Source organism: Haplochromis burtoni, unplaced genomic scaffold (genome assembly GCF_018398535.1).
Source record: "Haplochromis burtoni strain Fernald_Lab_line unplaced genomic scaffold, NCSU_Asbu1 Contig_1, whole genome shotgun sequence".
Taxonomy (NCBI): domain Eukaryota; kingdom Metazoa; phylum Chordata; class Actinopteri; order Cichliformes; family Cichlidae; genus Haplochromis; species Haplochromis burtoni.
This window is the reverse complement of record NW_024582362.1, coordinates 2,103,026-2,127,791: the sequence shown is the minus strand read 5'-3', so window position 1 is coordinate 2,127,791 and position 24,766 is coordinate 2,103,026. Positions and strand designations below refer to the sequence as shown.

The 24,766-nt window shown below is 38.8% G+C and overlaps 4 protein-coding genes across 5 annotated transcripts; all 4 read left to right on the top strand.

The window, feature by feature from the left end:
• The first annotated feature begins 558 nt into the window (after positions 1–558).
• On the top strand, positions 559–1,478 carry nanos2 (nanos homolog 2). Its single transcript, XM_005912277.3, has one exon. The coding sequence runs from the start codon at positions 651–653 to the stop codon at positions 1,149–1,151; it is 501 nt and encodes a 166-aa protein (XP_005912339.1). The 5' UTR covers positions 559–650; the 3' UTR covers positions 1,152–1,478.
• Positions 1,479–3,947: 2,469 nt separating this feature from the next.
• LOC102294387 lies at positions 3,948–6,253 on the top strand. The gene is made up of 8 exons (XM_042221139.1): positions 3,948–4,167; positions 4,281–4,397; positions 4,487–4,631; positions 4,739–4,825; positions 5,162–5,306; positions 5,399–5,547; positions 5,629–5,768; positions 5,882–6,253. The coding sequence occupies exons 2-8, from the start codon at positions 4,298–4,300 to the stop codon at positions 6,031–6,033; spliced, it is 918 nt and encodes a 305-aa protein (XP_042077073.1). The 5' UTR covers positions 3,948–4,167; positions 4,281–4,297; the 3' UTR covers positions 6,034–6,253.
• Positions 6,254–7,536: 1,283 nt separating this feature from the next.
• On the top strand, positions 7,537–10,033 carry LOC102294689. The gene is made up of 8 exons (XM_005912407.2): positions 7,537–7,565; positions 7,876–7,990; positions 8,231–8,375; positions 8,529–8,642; positions 8,769–8,913; positions 9,043–9,191; positions 9,618–9,757; positions 9,882–10,033. Exons 1-8 carry the CDS (start codon positions 7,551–7,553, stop codon positions 10,031–10,033), a joined length of 975 nt encoding a protein of 324 aa, XP_005912469.1. The 5' UTR covers positions 7,537–7,550.
• A 2,557-nt stretch (positions 10,034–12,590) lies between these two features.
• Positions 12,591–23,510, top strand: si:ch211-161h7.4 (titin). 2 transcript variants are annotated; one of them, XM_014339267.2, is made up of 16 exons: positions 12,591–13,082; positions 14,033–14,073; positions 14,284–14,348; positions 14,459–14,601; positions 14,813–14,861; positions 15,060–15,270; positions 15,377–15,463; positions 15,849–15,992; positions 17,001–17,698; positions 17,920–18,444; positions 19,107–19,671; positions 19,776–19,846; positions 20,911–21,051; positions 22,783–22,943; positions 23,049–23,139; positions 23,282–23,510. In XM_014339267.2, the coding sequence occupies exons 1-16, from the start codon at positions 13,059–13,061 to the stop codon at positions 23,362–23,364; spliced, it is 3,099 nt and encodes a 1,032-aa protein (XP_014194753.1). In that variant the 5' UTR covers positions 12,591–13,058; the 3' UTR covers positions 23,365–23,510. The 2 variants fall into 2 exon arrangements, with proteins under 2 accessions (XP_014194753.1, XP_014194715.1); XM_014339229.2 differs by having other exon boundaries at positions 14,030–14,073.
• Positions 23,511–24,766: the final 1,256 nt, after the last annotated feature.

Sequence of the window (24,766 nt, the reverse complement as noted above, 5' to 3'; positions counted from 1 at the left end):
GAGAGAGAGAGAGAGAGAGAGAGAGAGACAGAGATCGAGAGGGGATGAGAGGATAAAGGCCAACGCACTACGATAGAAAAAAAATGCATGAACTCTGCGTGACCCAACTATACCAAGACAGTTCACCTATTACGAGCCTTTAAAGTAAGCTTATTGCTAAATAGTCTTGATATTTAATCAACAGGTAAGGTAACCCCTGATTCTGTTCACATGGACGGAGTTTTTTCAGTGCTACATAGTCTCCACATCCCGGCTCTTATTATTTATTTTGCTGCGTTATTTTGCGAAATTATCTAATCTAAACATAAACTACATAAATGAGTGCGATGCAATATTTTGCTCTTGGTGTTTTCAGTCCTTTATGTCCATCTTATGTGTCTTTTTTTTTCTGTTATCAATCAACCAACCGATCATTCGATTAAAGGCCTGTCAACGGGCTTCGTAAAGGTTCTTATAAGGTCACCAGAAAGCTACATAAAAGACTGCACCTGCACCAAAGTTCTTTTTTTCTCTCTCTCTGCCTCCAAAAAACGTCGCCAGGCTGCATGCAATCTATAGGATCCAAACATTGTTGCATTTTAAAACCATCTTCAGTGAGCTATAAATATGAGGCGCTCCAAACACACCCTCAGTTTTACTTCTGCCAAAAAATGACCACAATGCCGAGACGACTGGAGGTCCAGAGCTCGATCCTCACTGGTGGGGACAGCTTTAACATGTGGCACGACTACATGAATCTGAGCCAAGTGTTCGAGAAACTGTGCAGCAACCGTGAGGTTGATAACCGAGACACCGAGCGTCCAAAGAAGGGACAAGCGCCCCCCTGGAGTAAGGTCCACACTTCCACTCGGGGGAAGAAATCCTCCAAAAACTCATCGCAGTCCAGTCCGACCAGCAGCGCGTCGGACACCAGCAGCAGCGCGTCATCCTCGGACTACTGCCGCTTCTGCAAGCAGAACGGGGAGACTCCGAGGGTGTACCGATCTCACAAGCTCAAATCAGACGACGGGAAAGTTTTCTGCCCCATCCTCCGGAACTACACTTGCCCGATCTGCGAAGCCACCGGTGACAGCGCTCACACACGCAGGTACTGCCCGCAGATGAAGTGGGAGGCGGCTGGGAGGATGCAGACGGGAGTCAAGTTCTGGTAGCTGCTGAAAACTGAAGCTTTGAGAAACTGTACATATTTACCGAACTGTTTGGGGTATGTGTTCGTGTTGGCAGAGACCGTTTCAGTTCCAAAGACTGTTTCAAGTTTGACTGTCAAACACTCCGCTGCAGTCTGCAGCAAGGAGCCCTCATCCACCACATCTGTGGAGCCCCGAGCCGGGGTGAGCGCTCTCAAGCTTTGGAAAAAATTTTAACTCTTTAAAGTCCTCGAGTGTTTATTGTTGTTGTTATTGTTGTTGTTGTTTAATATGATACAATTTCGGGGGTACTTCATAGGTCACAAGTGAAACTCTAAAGTGGCTAACCTTTCTGTGGAATTAAAAAGATTTCTAAAAATGTGCCCATAGTGTCAGTGCGCGAGTCTTTTAGTTAAAATGCAAATTCTATATTATCCCTCATGTCAAACAGATTATTCGACAAAAACATCAGTATTTTGTCTTTTTTTTGTTGTTGGTATTATAGAAAATTTTAACTCACATGCAACTCTTCCACTTGAAGTTACAGATGTACCTGAACTCACCAGAGAACATGCGTCATAAAAAATAATTAAATTAAAAATAACACTTCAAGGCAAAAGTGAAACGATTATGTGAAGTGAGAAATTGAATTAAGGTTCAATAGTTTTAGTTTCAAAATAGAGGGGCTGGGGAAATACAGTATACAAGGTCAAAACAGAGTTTGTACAATTCTAATGAGCGTCAAAGTTATAATTTAGTATGACCACCTTCATTCTTGAGTTTTCTTTGAAGAATAGGCGGTCATTCTTCTAGGGTTTTGCTGTTATGTGTGGACACAACACTGGTTCAGCCCTTGTGTTTCGTACTTTCAAAACATGCGTAAATGATTCATAGGTCAGAGTTAAGTGGCTTAATAAAAAACAAAAGAGTCCTTTGAAAATGTTCAGGTACAAGAACTGGACTGAAAAATGAATGAAAGAGCAGCAAATGTCCAAAGAAAAACTTACCTTTAGAAAGTAGTTTCCTAAAGCGCTGAGTACCTATTAGCTGCTGCTCAGGAGAGCTGGAGAAAATCATTTGAATCATGTCTTCAGAGATCACCCCACCCTGTGTGCACAACAATGGGGATTTTTTAAAAAACACATGAATTGCTGTCACAGCCGACTTGATGTGTGCACTGAGTGATGACATCTCATACGCCTGGATATCAGGAATCTTTTTGGTACAATGAATTTTGTCAGTTGACAAGAGGGAAGCGTATCTACACTTTTGAATGTTTCACTTTCATTTTTGCCACTTGGAGCAGGGAGTTTGCTCAGTGGTGCTGAGAAAGCTGTAGCTCACTCCTCTTAAACATGCTTAGAGACAGTGCTCTTACTGATTAGAACTAAATGCCTCACATAGGAATTTATGCAAATTACAGTTTGTGTGATAAAATGTAACTTTGCACACATCATTGTGGTCTGGTGAGGCGACAAACACGCTGCACGGTGTGTGAAAGATTCAACATGCTATTTGTGTGGCTCACTACGTGTCAATGTCACTGCATGCATCAAAACTTGTGCTGTTTAGAACATGATACAGAAAAGCTCCTCTACAGCCTCCAGCCTGAGTTTTACAGAAGAATGACCCAAATATTAATTTAAACATAAAGCCAAGATTTTTAGATGCCATCTGATTAGCAGAGAGGAGTGTATGTGTGACAGAGCAGACATATGAATATATATTAAGTTGATAAAATACAGCAAAATCTGGCTCCTTGGAAGCGAAATATTAAGAAATGAGTCACTCAAGATGATTGCACAGTGTTGTATGTCAAGACAATTCAATTTCCTAATACAAGTTCTTAAAAATGTACATTTAAATACTTTTGCATACATTTAAAAATGCATTATAAAGCCTACATTTCTAAATATAAGCTTATCTGAATACAAATCCAGCACATAAATCTGAACATTATCGCAGGTTTTGAATCGATACAAGCTGTTTTGTAAAAACTGTAAAAAACCCCACAACAAACTGCCTTTAAATACGACATTACATACTTATTGAAATGTTAACATCATCAGAATCAGAATACTTTATTGATCCCTAACGGAAATGATTTCCTGTGTCGTTCAGTGGTGCTTTTTAGTAAGCTCAGTCTCAGTCTCGTCTGTTTTTTTCCCCTTAAGAATCCTCCAAAAAACAATGTTGGATATTAATTTCCAGATGGAAATGTATGAAAAAAGTGCAGTTAACCTACTTCCACTATCTTTAAATGCTCCACAGATGTATAAAAATATGCCCTAAAGACCAGAACTTTATATATCACAGACATCTTTTGTTGGATCACGTGATTCAAATAAGAAACAAAACAGCTGAAAGAAACGAAAATTGACCAAACAGGTGATCATAAACTTTTAACTCAGTGCAGCATTTTACATGTGTTTCTAGTAAAGTCTTGCTCTGATGTGGGGTGTGTGTGGCCATCTGTGTATGTGCGTGATCATACATGACCTTCTGTTTTCATGTGCACTCCAGCTCTATATAATCCTAGCTGATTTATTTTGCCTGTCAGTCATTAGCAAACATATCACTGGCTCTTCTCATTTACCCGTAGAAGTTTTAGAATTGGGATACATAGATCTCCAGCTGGCAGCTACCCAACATTTCATAACTGTGAGGGTTAAGTTGCTTAAAGCTGATATAATCCTTTGGCTCTTCATTCCCTGGTCTCACCTGCTGCTGATACGAATCTGCGATAAAAACTTGTTACTAAACACGACTGCTGGGGCAAAGTCCAGCTCTTATGTATGTTTAAAGTTATGGAAGATGGTTATAAAGCTGAGTGAGTTCGGCAACAGGATTGTTTCCCCCCTTTTTTGTTCAGTTAATCAGCCGAAAACAGAGGACACGTGGAGGATGTCAAACGTGTACACGTGCTACAGGGCTATAAAAGCTCCACTGTTACAAAACCAGCTTTGTTTTATGTAAAAAAGAAAAGCCCACCCCACACAGCAGTCTTCCAGTGCTTTCAGTCAAGAAAAGACATTAAACGGTACGTCATGGCTTCTTCTGATTAGTGACATGTAATACTGATGGCAACTTGTTAATATGAAATTTAGAAACTTGTTATAATTTGTCTTCAATTATAATTCTTCTGTTTTATAGAAACTGGCTTACTAAAAATGGCAAAACACCACATCACTCTTGCCATTGCCATAGTGCTGGCAGTGATTTTCTACATCGTCACCATTGTGTTGTCTGCTCTGGCAGCGTTAGGAAAACGTAAGTCTGGCTTTTAATACTTTTAGAATTACGTTGTAACCTTTGAGCACTCTGTCTCTCTCTCTGATTTCTGTGTTTCTGCGCCACAGATCCATTTTTGTCCACCACCGCGAACATTTCAGATGAGTTTGTGACCCAGATCACGCCTTCAGGGTGGACTTTTACCATCTGGTCCATCATTTACATCTTTATGGGTTCAGGGGTGCTCTATGTCTTTGCAGGCATCTTTAGGAAGTAAGTTTTTTTTTCTTGAGACTCATTTTTTCTTCTCCTATATGATGTTTGTTGAAGTCTACATTTACCTCTTTCTGCAGGAATGCCTATGGTTATGTCTACTGCAGCCCTGCAGTTTTGCCACACGGATTTTTTGTGACCTTTTGCTTAAATCTGGGCGTCAATATTGGATGGTTGCTCCTGTGGGACAGAAAGTGAGTGTGATGAGAGTTTTAAATGATATCATTAAAAAGCCATAGTATTGATTAATGTTTTTCATTGCTGCATTAGAAAAGGGGGCATATAAATGAGGGCTGGATATAGTGCTGATTAGTTAGGTTAGTCCACCTAAGCTGAGTAACCAAATGAAGGTGTGTTGAATCACATTGTCAGGCCCTCTTGGCCTAAATATGCAGATAAGATTGACCTGAAATCATGCAATAAATGGGAAAAATAAGTATGTCCATGCAAGAAGCATGTAAACACAGCTTCTAACGTGCAGGTTAATTGTTTTCATTGTGGTCAAATTCTGTTTTTCATCCCTGCTAAAGGTACACACCTGCTGCGCTGGCTTTCCTCATCCTAATCGCTTTGACTAACTACGCTGTAATATACTTCTCCTGCCACGGTCTGCATAACTATGGAGCTTGGCTCAACAAATACCACAGAACAGACCTGTTGCTCCATCATCTGCTGGTTAGTATGGTACCTGATGTTTGCTTTTCTTTTTTTTCATGTACATGCTTATAATCTCAGCATCTCTGTCTTTTGCTTTGTCTTCATTGCAGATTCAGAACGGCATTGCCATCTATGCAACGTGGACAACTATTGCCTCCCTGCTTAACCTGACCATTGTGCTGACGTATGATGCAAGCATGTCCCACACTGACGGCGCCACTCTTGCTCTTTCTGTTTTGTCCATTGTGCTGATAGCGTGGTAAGTTGACAAACAGAGGAAACAACAAGGGCGACTTCTTTAGAAAAAATGGATCAATAAAAGGTGCCGTCTCTCTCACAGGTTCATCCTGGAAAACTCCATTCTTGAAAAATATGTGAGATTCATCATCAGCATTTACCCCACTGTGATTTGGGCGCTGACAGGGGTGTTCACCAAAAACTACAACACCGCAGCTCCTACCCGCAACAACATCTTTATCGGTGAGGATAAACCATCAACCAGTCTCAATGACACTATAGCACTGACTATAAATGATAACTTCATATGTGGATGCACACTGATGCCACGCTCTGATATTTTCTTTCCACTATAGCTGCCCTGCTGGGTGTAGCCTGTGCCCTGTGTGCCACTCGGATATGTTTGGTCATTTGGAGGCAAATGAAAAAGCCGCTTTACGAAGACGTAAACCCTGACAAAATGTCTCCGATGGAGATCTTAGAGAAGCAGAAAAAGATATTTAAGTGAGAGAGCGAGGAAAAGATTTGCAGTATGATTTCTGTATGATACCAGGGCTGTATTGTAAATGACTCCAGCCTCAGCTGAATATCATCAAGCCTCATAAAGTGATATATAAAGCTGAAGGTTCACACCTGTCAAAAAGTATAAACTGCAATAAAGTGTGTATTTCTGATTTCACCACATAAACATGAAAAATGTAGTTATGCTTTCATTTACTTTTCTTTCATAAGCTGTAAAAAGAAACTTTAACACTGACTTTAATGGGGTCTTTTTTGAGTTATTTAACAGACAGCACATCTGTTCAATAAGAGAGAAGACGAAGCAATTCAGATTCATTAATAATGACAAGGATGGATGATAAGATTTAAAAAATGTCATTTTAACACATTTGGTTATGTTTAATAAACACACACACACACACACACACACACACACACACACACACACACACACACACACACACACACACAATGGAGCTCTCGAGCTGATTGTTGATCAGCCTCATAAAAAAATCATCTTTATTGCATAAACTAAGAGCACACTGCACTTGTAAGTAAATGCATTACTATTTAGAGCGCTGTGGGAATAAAACCATTTAAGCGAATAAAAACGTGAACGGAGTCAACAAATGCACAAAGGTAACAAATCTCAGTTGTGTTCAAAGTTTACGATTATGCGTGTTTTCTGCTCCAGGCTGAGTCCGCTGGTTTTATCACGTCAGCCTTAAGTCTTCAGAGCCAGCCTCTGTTGGTTGTACACCTTAATAACCCTTAAATGTATATTTTTAAACAAATTCCACTAAACAGCACAAGTTGCTGGTGGCAGACTGCATCTATATCTAGTTGCTGGGTGGATTTGTGTGGCTGCCTCCAAGATCTGTTGTTGTCTACTTACACAGATATGTGGATTATGCTCTTTACTTAGATTTAAAAAGCTGTACAATTTCATCAAATCTATCTTTTTATCTTGGCTTTGCTCTTTTTTTTGTTTTTGCAGATCAATAAAAAGCTTTGATTAAAAAAAAACCCCACAGACCTCCACCCACTGATTTCCTTATACAAGCAATTACCTGCATATTCCACAAACCCTGTTGTCAAGAGTGTGTTCATCATCAGATATGACCTTATACATAACCAGGGATTACTATCATGCAACACCACCCGATGAAGGACCTTCAAACTCCGAGTTATACAGTATAAAAGTAATTTTTGTAATTTCTGAAGGAAATTACAAAAATAGGAAGGAATGAGACAAATAGGAAGTAATAACATAATAAAATCATGCTGTAAACTGTAATTCATTAAACACATACTTGTATATAAGTGCTTTAAAAATTATTTAATATATGAGTAGATATATTTATCAGCGTTTTATGATTGATTGTTTCAGAAATGTAAAGAGGATAAGAGATGCACGTGATGTCTTGAAGAGTCATAAACCTTCTTGCACAACTAGTCGCTCTATATAAAAGTCGGTCCCGTGTCCTCTGCAGTTACTCTTGATCTTCACACGGCTTACACAACATGGAGCAAAGCCAGGTAAGTCTTATTAATCTCATCATGTGGACACTGTTTTATTAGACCGGACTAAACATGTACGTTGTATGGATAATGCACATGGGAAGCTTTAAAAATTACTATCTGGCCCTCTCTTAAGAAGAGTCAATTTTCTTGGTGTAGTTTTGTTTTTTATGGTGGCAAACTTTGATAAAAGTTGTAAAAAGAGCTTCTGATAAATGTCTAAAGATATATTAAGTGGCTTCTGTGTTAACTGTGTGAAAGTGATCGATTGCCACTTCTTCCTGCTCCTGCTTTTGTTTTATAAAATGTTTTTTTCTTCCCATCTTAGAATAAGAGGATCGTGATGGGAAAACACAACCCAGGATGTATCGCTGCAGTACTCGTGTCTTTAGCTGCCTTTGTAGTGAGCTTGGTGTTTAATGGGCTGGCTGTAGTTGGAGTTAGTAAGTTGAAACTTTGTTAGCCGTTTGTCAGTTGTGTTCAGTATCTTTGATATTCGTGTAGAGGATGGTAAATGGCCTGTATTTGTATAGCGCTTTACTAGTCCCTAAGGACCCCAAAGCACTTTACACATCCAGTCATGCACCCATTCACACACACATTCACACACTGGATGTGAAGGATGTGAAAACACACCGCGAACAGTCAACTTTCCCTAAAATCGAACCTTTTTCTCCACAAAGGTCCTTTTCACACCACCCAAGCCAATGTCTCAGCTTTGTTTGACACCCAGCTTACGCCTTCAGGATGGACATTTTTCATCTGGACCCTCATCTACATCTGGCTGATCTTCATGATCATCTACATTGTTGCGGGTCTTTTCAGAAAGTTGTGTCCACTTCTTTTTATTTTCTTCTTTAAAACTACAGTGTTATTTTTAAAGCACAGATATAAGATATAATCCAGGTCTCTTCAGTCTATTTTTAAAACCCACTGAAAAACTGTTCCCACAGATTTGTTGATCAACTTTTTATCTTCTAGGAATGGATATGGATATGTTTACTGCACTCCTCCAGTACTGCCTTATGGATTCTTTATTAGCTGGTGTCTCAACATGGGCGTCAATATTGGTTGGCTGCTGGTTTGGGACAGAGAGTAAGAGTCTTTGAGTGTCGTGTGTGAGTTAAGCCTGCAGTGATGCATGGCTGTGAAAGATGTAAATGAAAGCTGTTCAGCAGATTCATTAAATGTGTTTTTCTGCTGTATCTATCCTTAAAAAAGACTGATGATTCCTGCACTGGTGTTTCTCATCCTCATCATCTGCACTAACTACTCCATGATATGCTTCATCTGCCATGGGATTCACGTTTATGGAGCTTGGCTCAACAAATACCACAAAGCAGACCTGTGGCTCCTCCGGGTGTTGGTAAGTGTGCATTATTAACTGTAAGCTAAGCTTTTAATCTTGCATGTAGATCAAGTTACATTAGCCTGTTGTGGTCAGACATTATTAATATAATGTTTGCTTGGACTCCATGAAAAAATCTGTTTGCAGGTCCAGAATGGTGTCATGATATACACGACTTGGACAACTGTTGCAACCCTCCTCAACCTGACCATTGTACTGGCTTATGAAACAGACATGTCCCAAGACGATGCTGCCACACTCTCATACTCTCTTTTGACTATTTTGTTGCTTGGATGGTGAGTGTGCTTCTTAAAAACCCCCCAAAAAACCCAAACGAGAGCATTGCGAGAGCTCAGTTCCCTCCAATTCCCTTTGAAGGGCAACAGCTACACTAAAACTCAGATGCTTTATGCATCAGTATGGAAAGCTAATGTAGTATATTAATCTTTTTGTAATATTTGTCAAATAATGTTTGTTTAAAACAATAATGTTTGAAAGAGTTCAAATAAAGACCGCGCTTATTTCCCCCAATGATTAGTATATTTAAAATTTGGAGATGATCCAATGAAAGCTAAAACTTATGGCCTATGACCTTGTATCATCTTTATCCATATGACTGGAGTAGAATTGGCTGAACTCTTAGGCTTCTAACATATTAATATATGTTAGATTCTAACATATTAAAATTGAGATGCTAAAGCGACGCGTTTTGTGTTTCATAGGTTTGTTTTAGAGAATCTTGTCCTTGACAAGCATGTGCGGTACATCTGCATTACCTACCCCGTTGTGATCTGGGCGCTGTCTGGAAACCTTGACAAAAACTATGATGCTGAATCACCCAGTCGCAATGGCGTCTTCATTGGTAAGACTTCACATAAATCCCTGCATCCACAATAAACTTTTTAGATAAATACACCCACAAAATGAGCTCTGTGTCACCGTGTGTCACGTGCAAAAGCTGTACTGATTCGATTTTCTTCTCTCAGCTGTGCTGCTGGCTGCAGCCTGTGTGCTGTTTGTGATTCGGGTTAGTTTGGTGGTCTGGAGACACATCAAACAGCCACTCTATGAAGGTGTCGATCCTGAAGCCATGGAAGCGATGGAGATCGCTAAGAAGCAGAAAAAGATATTTCGCTGAGCAGCTTTATAATAAAAAACAAACCTGTTTGTTATTATTACTGAAGGTTTTTCATGTATGATGTGATTTTTTTTCCCATTGTATTGATTTGTATTGTTTTAATGTTTATTGATGTATTAAAATGCACCGGAATTTTTTGAAAATATTGCATTAACAATTTTAACACTGATGTGTAAACATGTAAACACTGAACTTCATAAGACTATTATGTATAACAAATGACTGAATATATATTTATGTTTGTTTTGTATTAGTGCAAACTTACACTCCAAAGCCAAATGTAGTTTTCTTAATATTGACATATTTATTGTGAAATAGACCATACATGATCACAGCTGTTTGTTCAGTGTTAACACCATATAAATGTTGCTACTCCAAAATCAAGGTTTTATAAAATATTATTTCTGATTTAAGATATGAGCTAAAAATTAGTTTATTTTATTTTAAGCATCCAAATTTTTTTTTTTACATTTAAAAAATACAAGGCTTGTAACGTTAGAGAACATACTTTTACTATATCACTATATCATTTACATTTCTATCAGTGTAAAGAAATGTAAATACACACAAAATCCCTGAGATATGTTAATAAAAGAAAAGAAGGAAAATATCAGCTGTAGATCTCAGTTTTTTCTACATGATAAATAAATGTTCCTGAAAGTAAATGAAAAAAATCTCTCAGCATGACTCTTTTGGGCTTAAATTGTAAAAATAAATGTGTAAAATTTGCAAAAAGGTTCTGGCTGCAGATTGCCCAGACTGCCCTGCAATTATAAAACATAAAAAAGTTTTTGTTACTTAACAAAAACTGTGGACCCATTGTAAAAAAACAAACTTCTATAGCAGAAAGTGAAAAAACTGTTATCTTTATGCCATGTAATTGTTTATCTATTATTTAAATACCTTAGTGTATGGCCATGGGAGAGGCCTTTATCAGTAGGAAATGCTGTAAAATTTATGAAAATACAGTTAAAAGTCCAGACTTTACACCCTCTTTTATCTTTTCCAAAGCCATTCAGTGGGCTGCATTTGAAATTTGGCCCACGGGCCTTATGTTTGACACCCCTGATTTAGAGCATATACTCTATACAGTGCATACTTTACAGCACTTAATTATTTTTAACTTCTTTATATCCCATGCAGATCATATATGGGTGTGTTATGTTACTGCTCTAGGGATGAGTTCTGTGCAGGCTGTGGTTTCATAGCAAATGACATACACCATAGAGCTTATATGCAACACATTAATATACATGAAGGAGAAACATTTTCATATGTTTTAATCAGTTATATGTCATATTTAAAAAGTACAAATAAACTTTAAGTTTCATATATCAGTGTGCACTTGTTTTCAGTGAAATGTTACACATTTGAACATGACGATCATTTCCATTTTCTCAAGATAGCGTCCAAATTTTTGCCGTTACTTAACATTTATCTGTATATATGAAAACGAAGATATTTACCCAGTTTACCAAAAGAAAAGACGTTTGTAGGAGTAAACGGCAACAGCTGGTAATTGTAACAACCATTTAACTCTTTCATGCATGAATTATGACAACCTCAGTATTTTTATTCATCTTTAGGCATGAAAAAAAGATTTTTTTTTAACTTCTAAGCAGTTAGAGAAATTTCAATTTTAATTAAATAAGAAATGGTTTGTGCACTTACACTGCCTGAAAAGTGGGTAGCAGGGTATGGAGTGGCACATGAGTGTCCAACGTAGTAGTTTATGTGCAAGTACACCATCAACACTGACACAAATACGAGAAAACAGCCTTTGAATAGCTGTCCACTGTAGTAACCACTATGCTTGAAAGGGTTAAAGGCCTCATTCAAAGCTGTGTCGCTTGTTAATTAACAAATCACAAAATAATACAACGTATTTCACCAGATAAATACATTGAGGAAACAGCTATTATAAACAGCAGCTAACAGCCATATTTTTTTGCCATTAATGCACAGCTTTTGGCTGTTTGACTGCAGCTGATCCATTAAGCCTAGAAATTAAGTCAGTTAAGTCATGTTCATGGTTCTGTTGTGAAATAGTGAAACAGCTACACCCTTTTGCACAACCTCTACAATGACCTACAATGACCAACCTAACAAATAACAAAGTTTTAAATTTTAGACTAATATGTCAATATGTGTATTTCACCTCTGTAATATGCTATTTATAATTAAGTAAATATAAGTATTTGTATATATTAAGATAAGATAGCTCTTTATTGTCATTGCACAGTCATACTTACCATATGAAATTGGAAAGCTATTTATTAGAGCTATTTCCTATATTTTGTAAACTTAGTAATAAATTGTAATATTGTAATAGTATTTAGTTCAGTCTTTTACTGTTATTTTCTTGGAGCAACTGTAACCACATAATTTCCTTAGAAAAGTACTGTATTCTGATTTTGATTTTGTTATCCAGTGTATGGTGCAGGATGCTGGTTCCGACTTTAAACTGTAGAGGGCAGTAAGCAAAGCGCCAACTGTAATCTGCCGGAAACTAATATGTAGAAGAAGAAAAGAGTGAACACTGATTCCCTGTGCGTTGTTCTTCAGGCTGCAAGTCCGCTGCCAGCCAAAACTTTGTTAAAAATCAGTAGGCCCTACCAATTAGACAGTTATGTTCAAGTCATTACTTAATTAACACACTCACAGCGATGTTATAGAAGACATGGACTGTGAATTACAGCGTGCCAATTTCGCGACACTCCCGCCTTTGAGTCAGTACTCGGGGCAAAATGTCGCTTTAGTTTTCTAGAGTGCGCGGGTGAAGTACAAACCGTAAACAGCGCCATTGTTGTGCTAACGGAGGATATTGGCTAGAAGAAAACGTTATATTTGGTCTTTGTATGGCTAAATAGTTATTTTTTACATGATTTTTTAAGGTGTTCACGTGAGGGCTAACAAACTAGAGAGTAAACGAACACGAAATGATTATTACCTGTTAACTCGGGTCTCGCGGTCGGAAACAGTCGGCTAACCATACTGTTGAAAGAACGACAGCCAGCTAACACAAATGGAGATGGAGTACCCAGTCCTAGTAAGTTCTATTCGTGCTTTTGCACAAACTTATTACAAACATTACCCTAGCCCAAGGGTTGGGATTCAGACATTTTCCCGGTGACAAAGTTTTTAAACTTCCGAGTCTGGGTGCAGACTACCGTCTTTATTTACACACACCGATCGCCTTTTGTATCCATTTGAACATGACTTGTCATTTAACTCGTCCTCTAAACTTAATATTAGGACTGCATTCTTTAATCTCTGCAGCACCTGTGTACATGCAAGGTGGAGTGGATGGAGACAAATGTTAGGGGTGATTTGTGACAGAAGGATAGCAACAACAGTGAAAAAATGTTGATGGTAGTAATACCTGCTATGATGCATGGCTTGGAGAAGGTGGCACTAAAAACAAAACAAAAAAAAAAAAACAGGAGGCAGGCCTAGATGCTAAGAAGATGCTAAGATTTTCACTGGAGAGACCAAAATGCACAGGATTAGAAATGAGTACATGTGAGGGACAGCTCAGGTTAAGTGTTTTGGAAACTGAGTTAGAGAGGCAAGGCTGAGATGGTTTGGAAATGTGCAGAACCTCAAAAATGGGTTAACTGAAAAGATCAATCCTTTCTCATTTAAACCAGGGTCAAACAAATGTGGGATTGCCAGTTACCAAGCATTTGTTCTGTTTGTTTAAGTTCTCTTTAATATTGTAGGATTTATTTTTACCATCTGGACAGAGACTCTTATGAGATACTTGTTGTTATTGTAATTGGGAAGTCACAGTATATATAAACAAAACTGAAGTGAACTTGACTACATCCATGAATGTTATGGTTCTTGTAAAGTTTTAGAGAGTTGATCATTTAGCCTTACATCTGTTGTCTCTTCAGACCCTTTGTATCTATTAGAACAGGGGCTGTGTTTGCTAAGTCAACATAGTTATTCATTTAATCCTGGAGTGGTTTCTAAGCTGGTTTCTCTTCACAGAAGAGACCCAAGAGGAAGCTCTGTTACATTACTGACAATGAAAGGTAAGTTTAAACACGTTTCTAAAATGTAGCTGTTTTATTTTAGTTAAACGTGTGTGTGTGTGTGTGTGTGTGTGTTTTAATATCTATGAGCTTCATAAATTCATTTTCTGGATTTATTCATGCTATTGCAGATTTATTTGTATTTGATATCACAGAACCGAAATTACAAAAGTTTGGAATTACCCTTTAATTCTTACCTTTGTTTTTCAGCCCAGCTAAGCACTGGGAAGGTACATTGACACTGCAAGATATTGATAAGATCTTTGATGACATGGGTGAGTGATATTCATCCGATTGGTGTAATTCTTTGTTATAAATGAGGTATTTCCATTTTATTAACCTCTTCTCGACTGTTGTTTGTTTTTTTTGTTGTTGTTTTTTCCAGATTCAGCCTCACAAGCAAATCTACAGCCCCCCTCTCCTCTGCTCCAGACTTCTGATTCAGAAATACACCAGAATAAGAGTGAGGACTCGGTCCCCCCAGAGCGACAGCTGATAAAAAAACCTCCAGGACACCAATTAGTAACGGTACAGTCAGTCGATACGGTGACTTCTCCTTATATTGCATGCATGTCCTAAGCTCCAGTGTTAAACATCTGTTGCAGTCCAGCTATTAAAACAAACACACTTTCTAATGAATTCTTGTTTACTGGCTCAGCCGTGAGTCCTTTTTTGAACAAGACAATATTTTTGGTAATTTGTGTTCATTATTTTAATTCACAATTTTGAATTTCTTCAGGGAGATGATGGAGATGTCTTGCATCCTGCAAGTACTGAACTGGATATCGGTAAGACACTCAAATTTGTGTTCATAATGAAAATATATGCCTTGTGTGTGTGGTTTTGTTGTTGTTGTTGTTTGTTTGTTTGTTTGTTTGTGTTTTTTTTTTTTTTAAATTAAGATAAGATAAGGTAAGATGACCTTTATTAGTCCCACAGGTGGGAAATAAATGAATTGTTTAGGACTGGGCTTTTTCTTGTTGCAGATTTGGACATCCCCTTTAAAGGACATCACCCAGTAAAGACTTCCAGTCCAGCAGAACAAAGTTTGGCTGCTGAAGAAGAAAAGCAGGACGATGAAAAATCACAAGTTGTGTCCCCAATTCTTTTTATGTGTGAATATGAAGGAATAGAAGAGGTGAAGAAAGACTCTCTACCCACCCAGAATCCCCAGTGTAATGGACAAGTCACAGAGGAGTACGGAAATTCATACTTAGTTCCTAGCAGGAAATGTTGCCTCTACAATTTTTCATGTTTTTATTTTTTTATTTTCCACAAATCTTTCACTAATCCTGTTCTCTAGGAACAGCGAGTCTGGATTGGAGTCTCCCCCAAGCAAGATTGATTTAACAAAGATATCTGGCCACAAGAAGGAGATTGAATTACAAGGGTAAGGTTGCTTTTCATTTAAATACCTCGTTGGGTGTTTTTTCAGGAGGAAGAGACTTTGATGCTATAAATGTGACCATATGAGACCATTAATTGTACAAGATATTTTAGTTTTTTGCCATCTGCCATTTGCCCTTTTCTACTTAAAAAAAATTTCCCCAATCAAACGAACATACACAGCAATACTGCACAACAGTAATCAAAGATGAACAATATTTATAGGCTACAAGATTATATAGCACATCAAACATACTGTATTGGTGATACGCTTCATTTTGATCAGTGGAGGCAGGAACAACGATTCGAAAAGATAGGGAAGTGTTTCTGGTCGCTCTTGAAAACTTTTTGATTATTTCAGTTACATTTTATGTCTTCTTTGTTTACAGGAGTCAAGAAAGCATACAGCCAGCTGTTCAAACAGTGAGCCGGAAGCCTGAAGTCGCAGCTCCTGTGGCATCCACACGAGCGGGAAAAGATATGACAGCTTTTCTGCAGAAACTGAAACATGCAGCACAGTCAAAACCTTTCAGGTGAGTTGAGATCAGAGGACACCTTTATAACTTGTCTACGTAAACATGTCTGCATGACATACAGTGCTGGGAACGTTGCTTTTAAAATGTATTCCACTACAGATTACATGCCCCAAAATGTATTTTGTAACGTTTTCCGTTATGTCTCTCAATGACAGTAACGTATTCTGAATACTTTGGAATACTTAATATATTATCATGCTTTTTACAACTACATGAATGTACTATTGCTGTGTGATTTATTACTTTTACTGAAGGTTATTCATCATACTAATACCAACTAGATTTTTAAATCTTAATATAAATGAGTAACAGTAGTTTGGACATTAGGTAAGGCTGCACTTTTTGCAGTGATCTTGTATTAAAACTGTTTCACGCGTATACAAAACAGGTCCGCGGCTCCGAACCGTAGTAAAGGGACCTCTGGCTAATACGTCGGGTTCTGTGTCAGGCTCGTAGCTGAAAACTAGCTTTACTTTGTTGTCTGGGTCAACTTTGCTAGCGAGAGACAGAGAGAGGCGTTGAAAGGCTGCTCCAACGGAACTTATTGTTTCAGAGGAAAACACGAACACAGTGTACAGTCGAGTCTTAATAGCTTACTTACAACTGGGCTCGTCAGGCACTCTTCTTGGCTGCAGTGGTTATTATTATATTTACATGCTTCCAGCTCCCGTTTCTGCTCGGTGACACAGAGCCTCTTAATGCGTGTTTTGTTTGGGTTTCCACTGGCGTGGAATTACCAAAAATAGAGAGGGCATAGCCTAACATATGAAACAGGAAAAGACCACCATGTAATCCATTTATTTCAACAAAGTAACTTTATTCTGAATACCACCTTTTTAAACAGTAACTGTAACGGAATACAGTTACTCATATTTTGTATTTTAAATATGTAACATTGTTAAATGTATTCCGTTACTCCCCAACACTGATCACATAATACTACGTGGCCTCAGTCACATTCTTTCCTAAAAAAATTAATTATATTTATTTATCTTTTTTTTTAAGTTCTGGGAAGAAACAAGTCAAAGTACCCACTCCTCCCCCTGAACCAGAGGATGATTTTATGATCCTAGAAGATGATACACCTCTGTGGTTTTCCATCCCTAGTAAAAGTGCTGCCAGTAAGAAACAAAATCACAGCAGAATTCCCAGCACAGACAAAGACAGCTCAGATAAGAGGACAAAGGATAGATCACTGGAGATGCCAGAGCCACAGCAGGAAACAGAAAAGTCAAAAAGTAAATTGGAAGATCAGCCTGTTGATCAGAAAATTAAGAAGAAAACGAAGAAAGAGAAGAACAGTGAGGAGACTGGGCCTAGAAATGAGGAAAATAAGCTTCCTGCTCCTCAAGATGCTCCTGCGGGTGACTTATTGGTTCAAGAAGAGCCAGTAAAAAAGAAGAAGCAGCTCAAGAAAACTTTGTCAAAGGAGAGTGATGAAGCAGAAGATCAGCCTGAAGACACAACGAGTCGCAAAACAGAAAAAGCGAAACCCTCTAAGAAAACAGAAAGGAAAGCAAGTAAGTCTGCTGAAACAAAGAAACAAAAGTCTTCAAAAGATGGTAAAGAAAATACCAAGACACAGAAGGCTGACTCGTTAAAGGCGAGCAGGAAAGAGCTGCAGGGAGAACCTACTGTTAAGGATGTTGATGAGCAGACCAGTGACAAGCACAGAGATACTGAAGACATAGTTTCTACTGTTGGTGAGTCCTTTGTACTTCCTAAAAACTCTTCTATAATTGGTTGTTGAATATTTGTGCTAGCTATTGTCATCTTATGTGATCTTAACCTTTGAAGTTTGATTAAAGTTTTGATCTTTATCATCAAAATATGTTAATTTTTGGAATTGCAACATAATTTTTTCCTTCATTCACTTAAAATTACTTTGCTTACTTTATATATGTTTTTCCTTTGATCCCTTTAGACAAAGAAGCTATGAATTGTGAAACAGACGGACAGGTGAAACAAAACAACCAGCCAGTTGTTTCTAAAGGGACTTCATCTGAAGACTGTCAGGTTCTCGGGAAAAGGAAAAGGAAATCGACAGGAGAGTGGTGGTTGAGTTGCCCTCAGAGCACAGAGGAAGCGGACAACAGCCAGCAGGCCACGCAAAAGAAGTCCAAACAGAAACCTAAAGACTCCAGCGAAGCAGTTCCTTCACCTGCAAAAGCAAAGAAAGACAAAGCCTCAAAGAAAAGAAATCAGAAACAGCTTAAAGTGTTGCCCAATCAGGAGACGAGTGAGTTTAAAAAAAGGAAAACAAAACAGAGCGAAAAAGGAAATAAACAAGGAGAAAAGTTAGACAAGATGAAAGCAATTGATAAAGATTTAGTAACGGCTGAGCCGGAGCATGCCGACGGGCCGGAGCAGCAGGAGGTCCCGGATCAAGAATTGGACCAGGAGTCTAGCCCTTTGGTCTTTACTCAGAGGGACCACAGCCTTAACTCAGGTAAGGTCAAGGTAAAAGTGCCAGTACAGAGGAGTTTCTGTGACTGATGTTTTATATGTTGTGCTATTGGACTCTTAGTACTGATGCATGTGTAGATAAAGAGAATTTGGCCTTTTGTGTTGGATCGACTTTTAACAGATGTCTTGACAGGTAGTTTAGCCTTCCAAAGTAAAATAGGTAAATCTTGTTGGCTATGAGTTAATACTGTGATAGTGTTAACAAGTCATTAAAATTTGGCTTAGATCCACCAAGCTCTTCAAGGTCAACTCAATGATTTATTTGTCTAAAATTGGTAAAATAAGGAGACACGATAAACTTGGGATCAGAAACTTTTCTTTTTATTGCTTAAAACTTAACACAAATGTAACTTACTAAACAGTGAAATGAATGCTACACATAAATAAAAAAAAAATTGTGTCCGGTATATTAAAATGAGGTTCACCAGGGCAAATGAAAAAAGGCTGTACTTTGCACTTGCTCTTATTGTACTCATAAAGCACAAACAAAATAAAAGTGCGATATATATAAAACTGTTAACTTAAAAGTAAAACTAAAGTATTCTCTTAAATGTTTGCACTCTCAGAGTGCTCCTCGTTTGCCTCCTAGTTGGTGTGAAATATTAAGTAGCAAAGAATGGAAAGGAAATGTGCTTTTTGTTACAGGAAATGAGATATTTCAGAAAGTATATCAGCACGATTCTACTGGAAAACTGTCAGCCACACCAAAAGCGCCCGTGTCGCAAAGTCGACCTAAGGAGCGGCTCACGGAAGCAGATTCAGCCAAACGGAGAAGGAGAGCCCCGGGCGAATGGTGGCTTGCCAACAACGTAGCTGAAGATTTGGAGAACATGTCCTCAAAGCCTCAGCAGCTTCATCCCAAGAGGCCCAAACCTAAAAAAGAAAGGAAGAAACAGTCTAAACAGAGCAAATCTCCCAGACTCGGTGTTCCCAAAAATGGCAACACGGCAGTCTCATTAAAACCTCTAGGAGGAGCTCCAGTGCCTCCTTTGACAGCAAAGTCACTGATCACTCCTAAGACTGTCAAACGCTCTATGGCAACATTTAAAGACCTTTTTGCTTCAGTTATAGAGTCTTCGACTGTGGACAGACGTCAGACTAACAGATGTAATGTCAGATCACGTCCATCTGAGGAAATCTGTGTAGCAGGCAGTAACACTCATGCAGCTGACAACAGCCCAGACAACCAGGAGACCACACGAGACAGCAGGTATCAGCTACATGACATGCAAGGAAAAGCCTGAATTACTCTTAACCTCTGTCTTTCTTATATTTTCAGTATATTTCTGACTGTCATTCATCTTTTATCGGCAGGTCACAAGTCCACAGGAGTGGACCGTCCTCCATGATTGAGCTGGAAGACTATGAAGACGCTGACAGCATAAGTGGGTTTTAAATTACATTAAAACATTTTCCAACAGTTTCATCTTTCAAAGAGCATTTTACACAATTCTCTGAAAAGAAAGCTTCACTATAACATTTAATAAAGTGTAAAGTGTCAAACACTGGCTGCTTCACTCGCAGTAAAAATGAGACGGGATGAGCTGAAGTCATTAAAATGCTTTTACTTTACATGAGAAAGAAATCTAATCAACAAGGATTTAATGTTATTGGCTTGTTTTGAAATCAAAACCCCTTTAAGTATTTTGCTAATTAAAAAAAAGGCAGTTTATTGTTTTTATAAGTCTCAAGGCCCTGAAATTCTTTCCATTTTGGGTCAGACTTCAAGCTGGTGACATGCCCAGAACCATTAAGCTCTGTGATCATCTGATATTTCATTCATAATCTCTCCTAGCCTCTCAGTGTTTCTGATACTGCAGGCATCTGCAGACAGTCAGATAAACCACTATAAAGTGCAGTGTTTGTGGACGGTCCTTTTCTACAAATATTATAGTATCAGTAATTGAAGCGGGAACTTGGGGCACTGGCACGTTTTAAAACCTGGATGAATAAGTAAATAACTGAGAGCAGAATTGTTTTTCACAATGATTTTCAATGTCAGACCAACTAGGAAAAAAACTGTCAGTCCCACAAACTACCAAACAGATAAAGAGACTCAGAAATGGTTTTGAAAGGATTCAGAATCATTAGAGGAGGAATTTAAAAGTGCTGAAGCTTTTCCATTGTTGTTACATAGTAGTATAACCGGCTGAAGCCTAATCTAGTGTTTGTTGTGGATGAATCAGTGTGTGTCACTGTGAGTTCAGTCTTGAATTAATGAAATGAATCCGTCACATTTGACATTTTCGTCTGTCAGGCTGGCAATACGAGCATTCATACTGCAGTATTTACAGCCCTAAAATGGTCGTCCTTGTTAACCTCAGTTGGCTTGAATATAAATGATAAATATCTGAAAGTGTGATCACTGTTTGGGTGCGTGCCCGAATGGTTTAAAAAAACCTTATTTTTTCATTATAAATATCTGCGTTTTATTTTTATTATGTTCCAGTTTTGCCGTCATCCAGGAGCACAGTTCTGCTCTCTGCTTCAGATCTTTGTGCCCCTCCCCTCAAGCCGCTGATCTTACAGCGGAAGGATATGGCCAACCTGGCTGAGTGGTTTAGGAGCCTCTGGTTGGCTACACCAGAAGGTAAGAAAATTCTAAGAAAGAAAAGAGAAAAAATAATTTCCAAATGTTGTTTTTGCACTGACTTCACAGATACAGGTGTTTAAATGTCTGTTGTCTTTTACACTGTTAAATAAAATAAACTGTTTGGTCATAAATGTGGTTTGTGCTGTTTGTAAAGCAGATTGGCTACAGTGTCTGCAGTCCATTCAGGTTGCACAGGTAGTCCAACTCCTCCAGGACAGCGTATCACAAGACGGTTTGCTAGGTTTCCCAGCACAGTCTCAAGACTGTGGAGAAGATGCCGTGACAGGGGTCACTAACCGAGGACTCCTGAACAAGCACGTAGAAGGAGATCAACAGAGCAGGAGCAGCATCTGCTCCTTTGTTTTAGGAAGAACATGAGGAGCGCTGCCAGAGGTCTACAAAATGGCCTTGAGTGGGCGATTCATGTGCATGTTTCTGACCAAGCTGTCAGCAGCAGACTGCATGAGCATGCCATGAGGGCCTAACTTCCTTTAGTGGGACTCCTGCTCACAGCTCAACACTGCGCAGCTCAATTGGCATTCGCCAGAGGACGCCAGAACAGGCAGAACCGCCACTGGCCTCTCTTTTCACAGATGAGCACATGAGCACAGGGCCACACTGTGACAGATGTGAAAGAGTCTCAAGACAACCGTTTGTAGCAAATGTTATGCTGCCTTCAAAATCACCCTGCATGACTGGTTTGACCGTGGGTCAGCGATGGTATGGGGAGATATATCACTGGCAAATGCCAGTTGAGCTGCACGGTGCAGAGCTATGAGCAAAGGTCCCACTAAAGGACCCTCAGCTATGCTCATGGAGTCTTTTTCTGACAGTTTGGTCATTTTGTGGGGACATTTGCAGCCATCCGTCTCCCTGCACAAAGGAGTCAATATCCGTTCTGCTGCAGGGCTGATGACCTTCTATGGCCCTATTCGGCTCTTCTCATGTAACGGCCCATCTGTTATCTCGTCCACGCTCTTTAAACTCTGCTGGGAGACACGACAAGCCTTCTTGCAACGACACATATGAATGTGCCATCCTGGAGCAGCTGGACTACTTGTGCAAACAGAATGGGCTAGAGCAGGGGTGGGCAATCTCAGTCCACGAGGGCCGGTGTCCCTGCAGGTTTTAGATCTCACCTTGGGTCAACACACCTGAATCACATGATTAGTTCGTTACCAGGCCTCTGGAGAACTTCAGGACATGTTGAGGAGCTAATTTAGCCATTTAAATCAGCTGTATTGGTTCGAGAACACATCTAAAACCTGCAGGGACACCAGCCCTCGTGGACTGAGATTGCCCACCCCTGGGCTAGAGGCATCATCTCATGTTACCAGCAGGAACAAAAACACAAGCAAAAAGCCAAACTGAGAACAATCAGTCAGCAGGGATAAGGAGAAAGCAGTGGTCCATGGCAAACACCTGTTAAAACCATGTTGTGGCCGCTCCAGTGCACCTGTTGTCACTTTCACTTGCACCAAAACAGCTGAAAAGGATTCACAGTAGTTTATCCTTCCTAACTGGACAGATCGATCATCACGTCTTTTATTAATTTTCTCTTTATTGTCAGTTAGGATCAAAATAAAATACTTAAAATGCCTGCATCAAAAAACTCAAAGCATTTATGTGTCTAATTTGGTTTGCTTTCTTTTTAATGTAGACAAGACATTTTCAATAAATAAAGTTATGTCATCTAATGATCCTTATGTCTTCTTTGTATTACTGTAGGCGATCCTGGTGTCACTCCAGACCAGTTTGACTGGTACTTCTATCAAGACAGAGCTATGGGCCTCCAAGAGGACGTGAGCACCAGCTCCTTCTGTAGTGGAAAGCTGCTGCTGGGATCCCTCATGAAGAAGCCTCTCTGGGTGGACCACAGTGCTACAACAGTGAGTACTACTTTATTCTGTTTCTTGCATATAATTATGCAGTAACTAGGCCTCTTATACAACAGTCCTAAAGTATTTCCATTATTTATTTCTGTCTTTTTAAAGGTTTTTAACTTACTAACCAGCTCAGTGGGTGTGACCATTGATGGCTGTGAGTCATGCTTCAGTCCTGGAAAATCTTTTGTGGTGGAGTCTGGTAAGAATATTTACATTTACTGTAAGATCTCATCATAAAAACGTTTGCAAATACATAATAGATCTTTAACATGGTTTAGTGATAAAGGCACATATTTTTGATGCTTTTTTTGTTTCTTACAGTTACTGTTCTCTTCTTACAGGACATGCATACGCCATCAAGAATCTGACTGCGCAGCCTGCGGTTCTGTACTTCACCAGAATGTTAGTTGAAACTGTAAACTGATGCATTGTGAAAATGTAAATAGAAAATTGGCTGTAATTTTTTTTTCCTAAGACTTACTTCAGTTTATGATTCTAGGAAATAAAACTGAAAGAAAATGTTGGTAAAAATGTAAAATACTTGAATAAAGTTTGCTTTTAAATACCGTATTTGCCATTTCCAAAGCCTGCGTTAAACTGCGTCTTTATCAGAGCGTGACTATCGAGAAATTCGGATATAATTTTAGTTCAAGATGTTTGGAGGTGGTTTTGTTTCCCCCTCTGAAGAAAAAGGTGTGTTTGTTAGCTGTCTGGCATTCACAGTTTTCAAGATATGTTGTTCAAATTTTGTGTTACGGTAGATGCCAATAACAATTTGACCTGATTTCATTTTTGTGAAAATTGGGTCAAGGTCACAATAAATGTGAAAATCAGTAAAACTTTATATGATTCTCTTCAAACTTCTAAACAGTATACCAGGCCTTGGAGGACGAGAGTACAAAGGCTGGCTAAGCATTTAACCTTGACCTTCATTTCTGGAGCCATATCTGGCTGTAATCTAAGTAGAAGAGGCCATTTATTTTTAATAATGTTGAAATTTTGTTTTCGTTTCAGTCTCCAGCACTTGGATATATGCAGTGAAAGGTGGAGGTAGACATGTAAGCACCATTAAAACCTTTCTTGTCACATTCTCAGATTTTCACTGAAACACAGCATTCAGTGAAATCCTGACTTGTGAATGCATTCAGGGTTACTGGTCCACAGGTTTGCACAGACGGTTTGTCATTAGAGAAACTGCCCTTCAGAAGTCATGTCATGTTAGAGGCATTGCCAGAAATGTTTGCCTCTTCCTCTGTTCTGAGTTTCTTTTCACGTCAAGTTTGAAAGAATTGTGATCTTTCAAAAAGATAAAGAGATGAGAAATACCACACGTAAACACATTATACATGCTACCAGTGATCTTTCACATCCTTAAAGACTACCTTTGAATATTACTATATTTAAAAGATACAGTATTGTATCTTTTTGCAGAAAAAATAAAAATACTTAGCACTGTGTGTGACTCATCTGACATGCGACACGAGCTTAGACTCCACTGGAAGCGTTTCTCTTCTCCCCACACTACTCCCCTCACCTGAACGCACCTTTCTGTCTTTCCTTTGGCAAGAATCCACAGAATAATGGATTATAGAAGTTTTGGTACACTCAAGGCTTTTACTGTGAAATGCAATATAAAGGATGTGTAAGAAATAAAAAAGATTTAAACCAGCTGAAATTTCTGACCAAGTAACGATCACGTAACGCACGGAAGAAATAAAAAGCACATCACTGACAGCAGTGCAGTAAAGTCATACCAAAAGTAACTGATGATAAACGGGCGTTTGTCATATGTTTGTTTTAAAGCAAAGCTCACACATCTGCTGGCA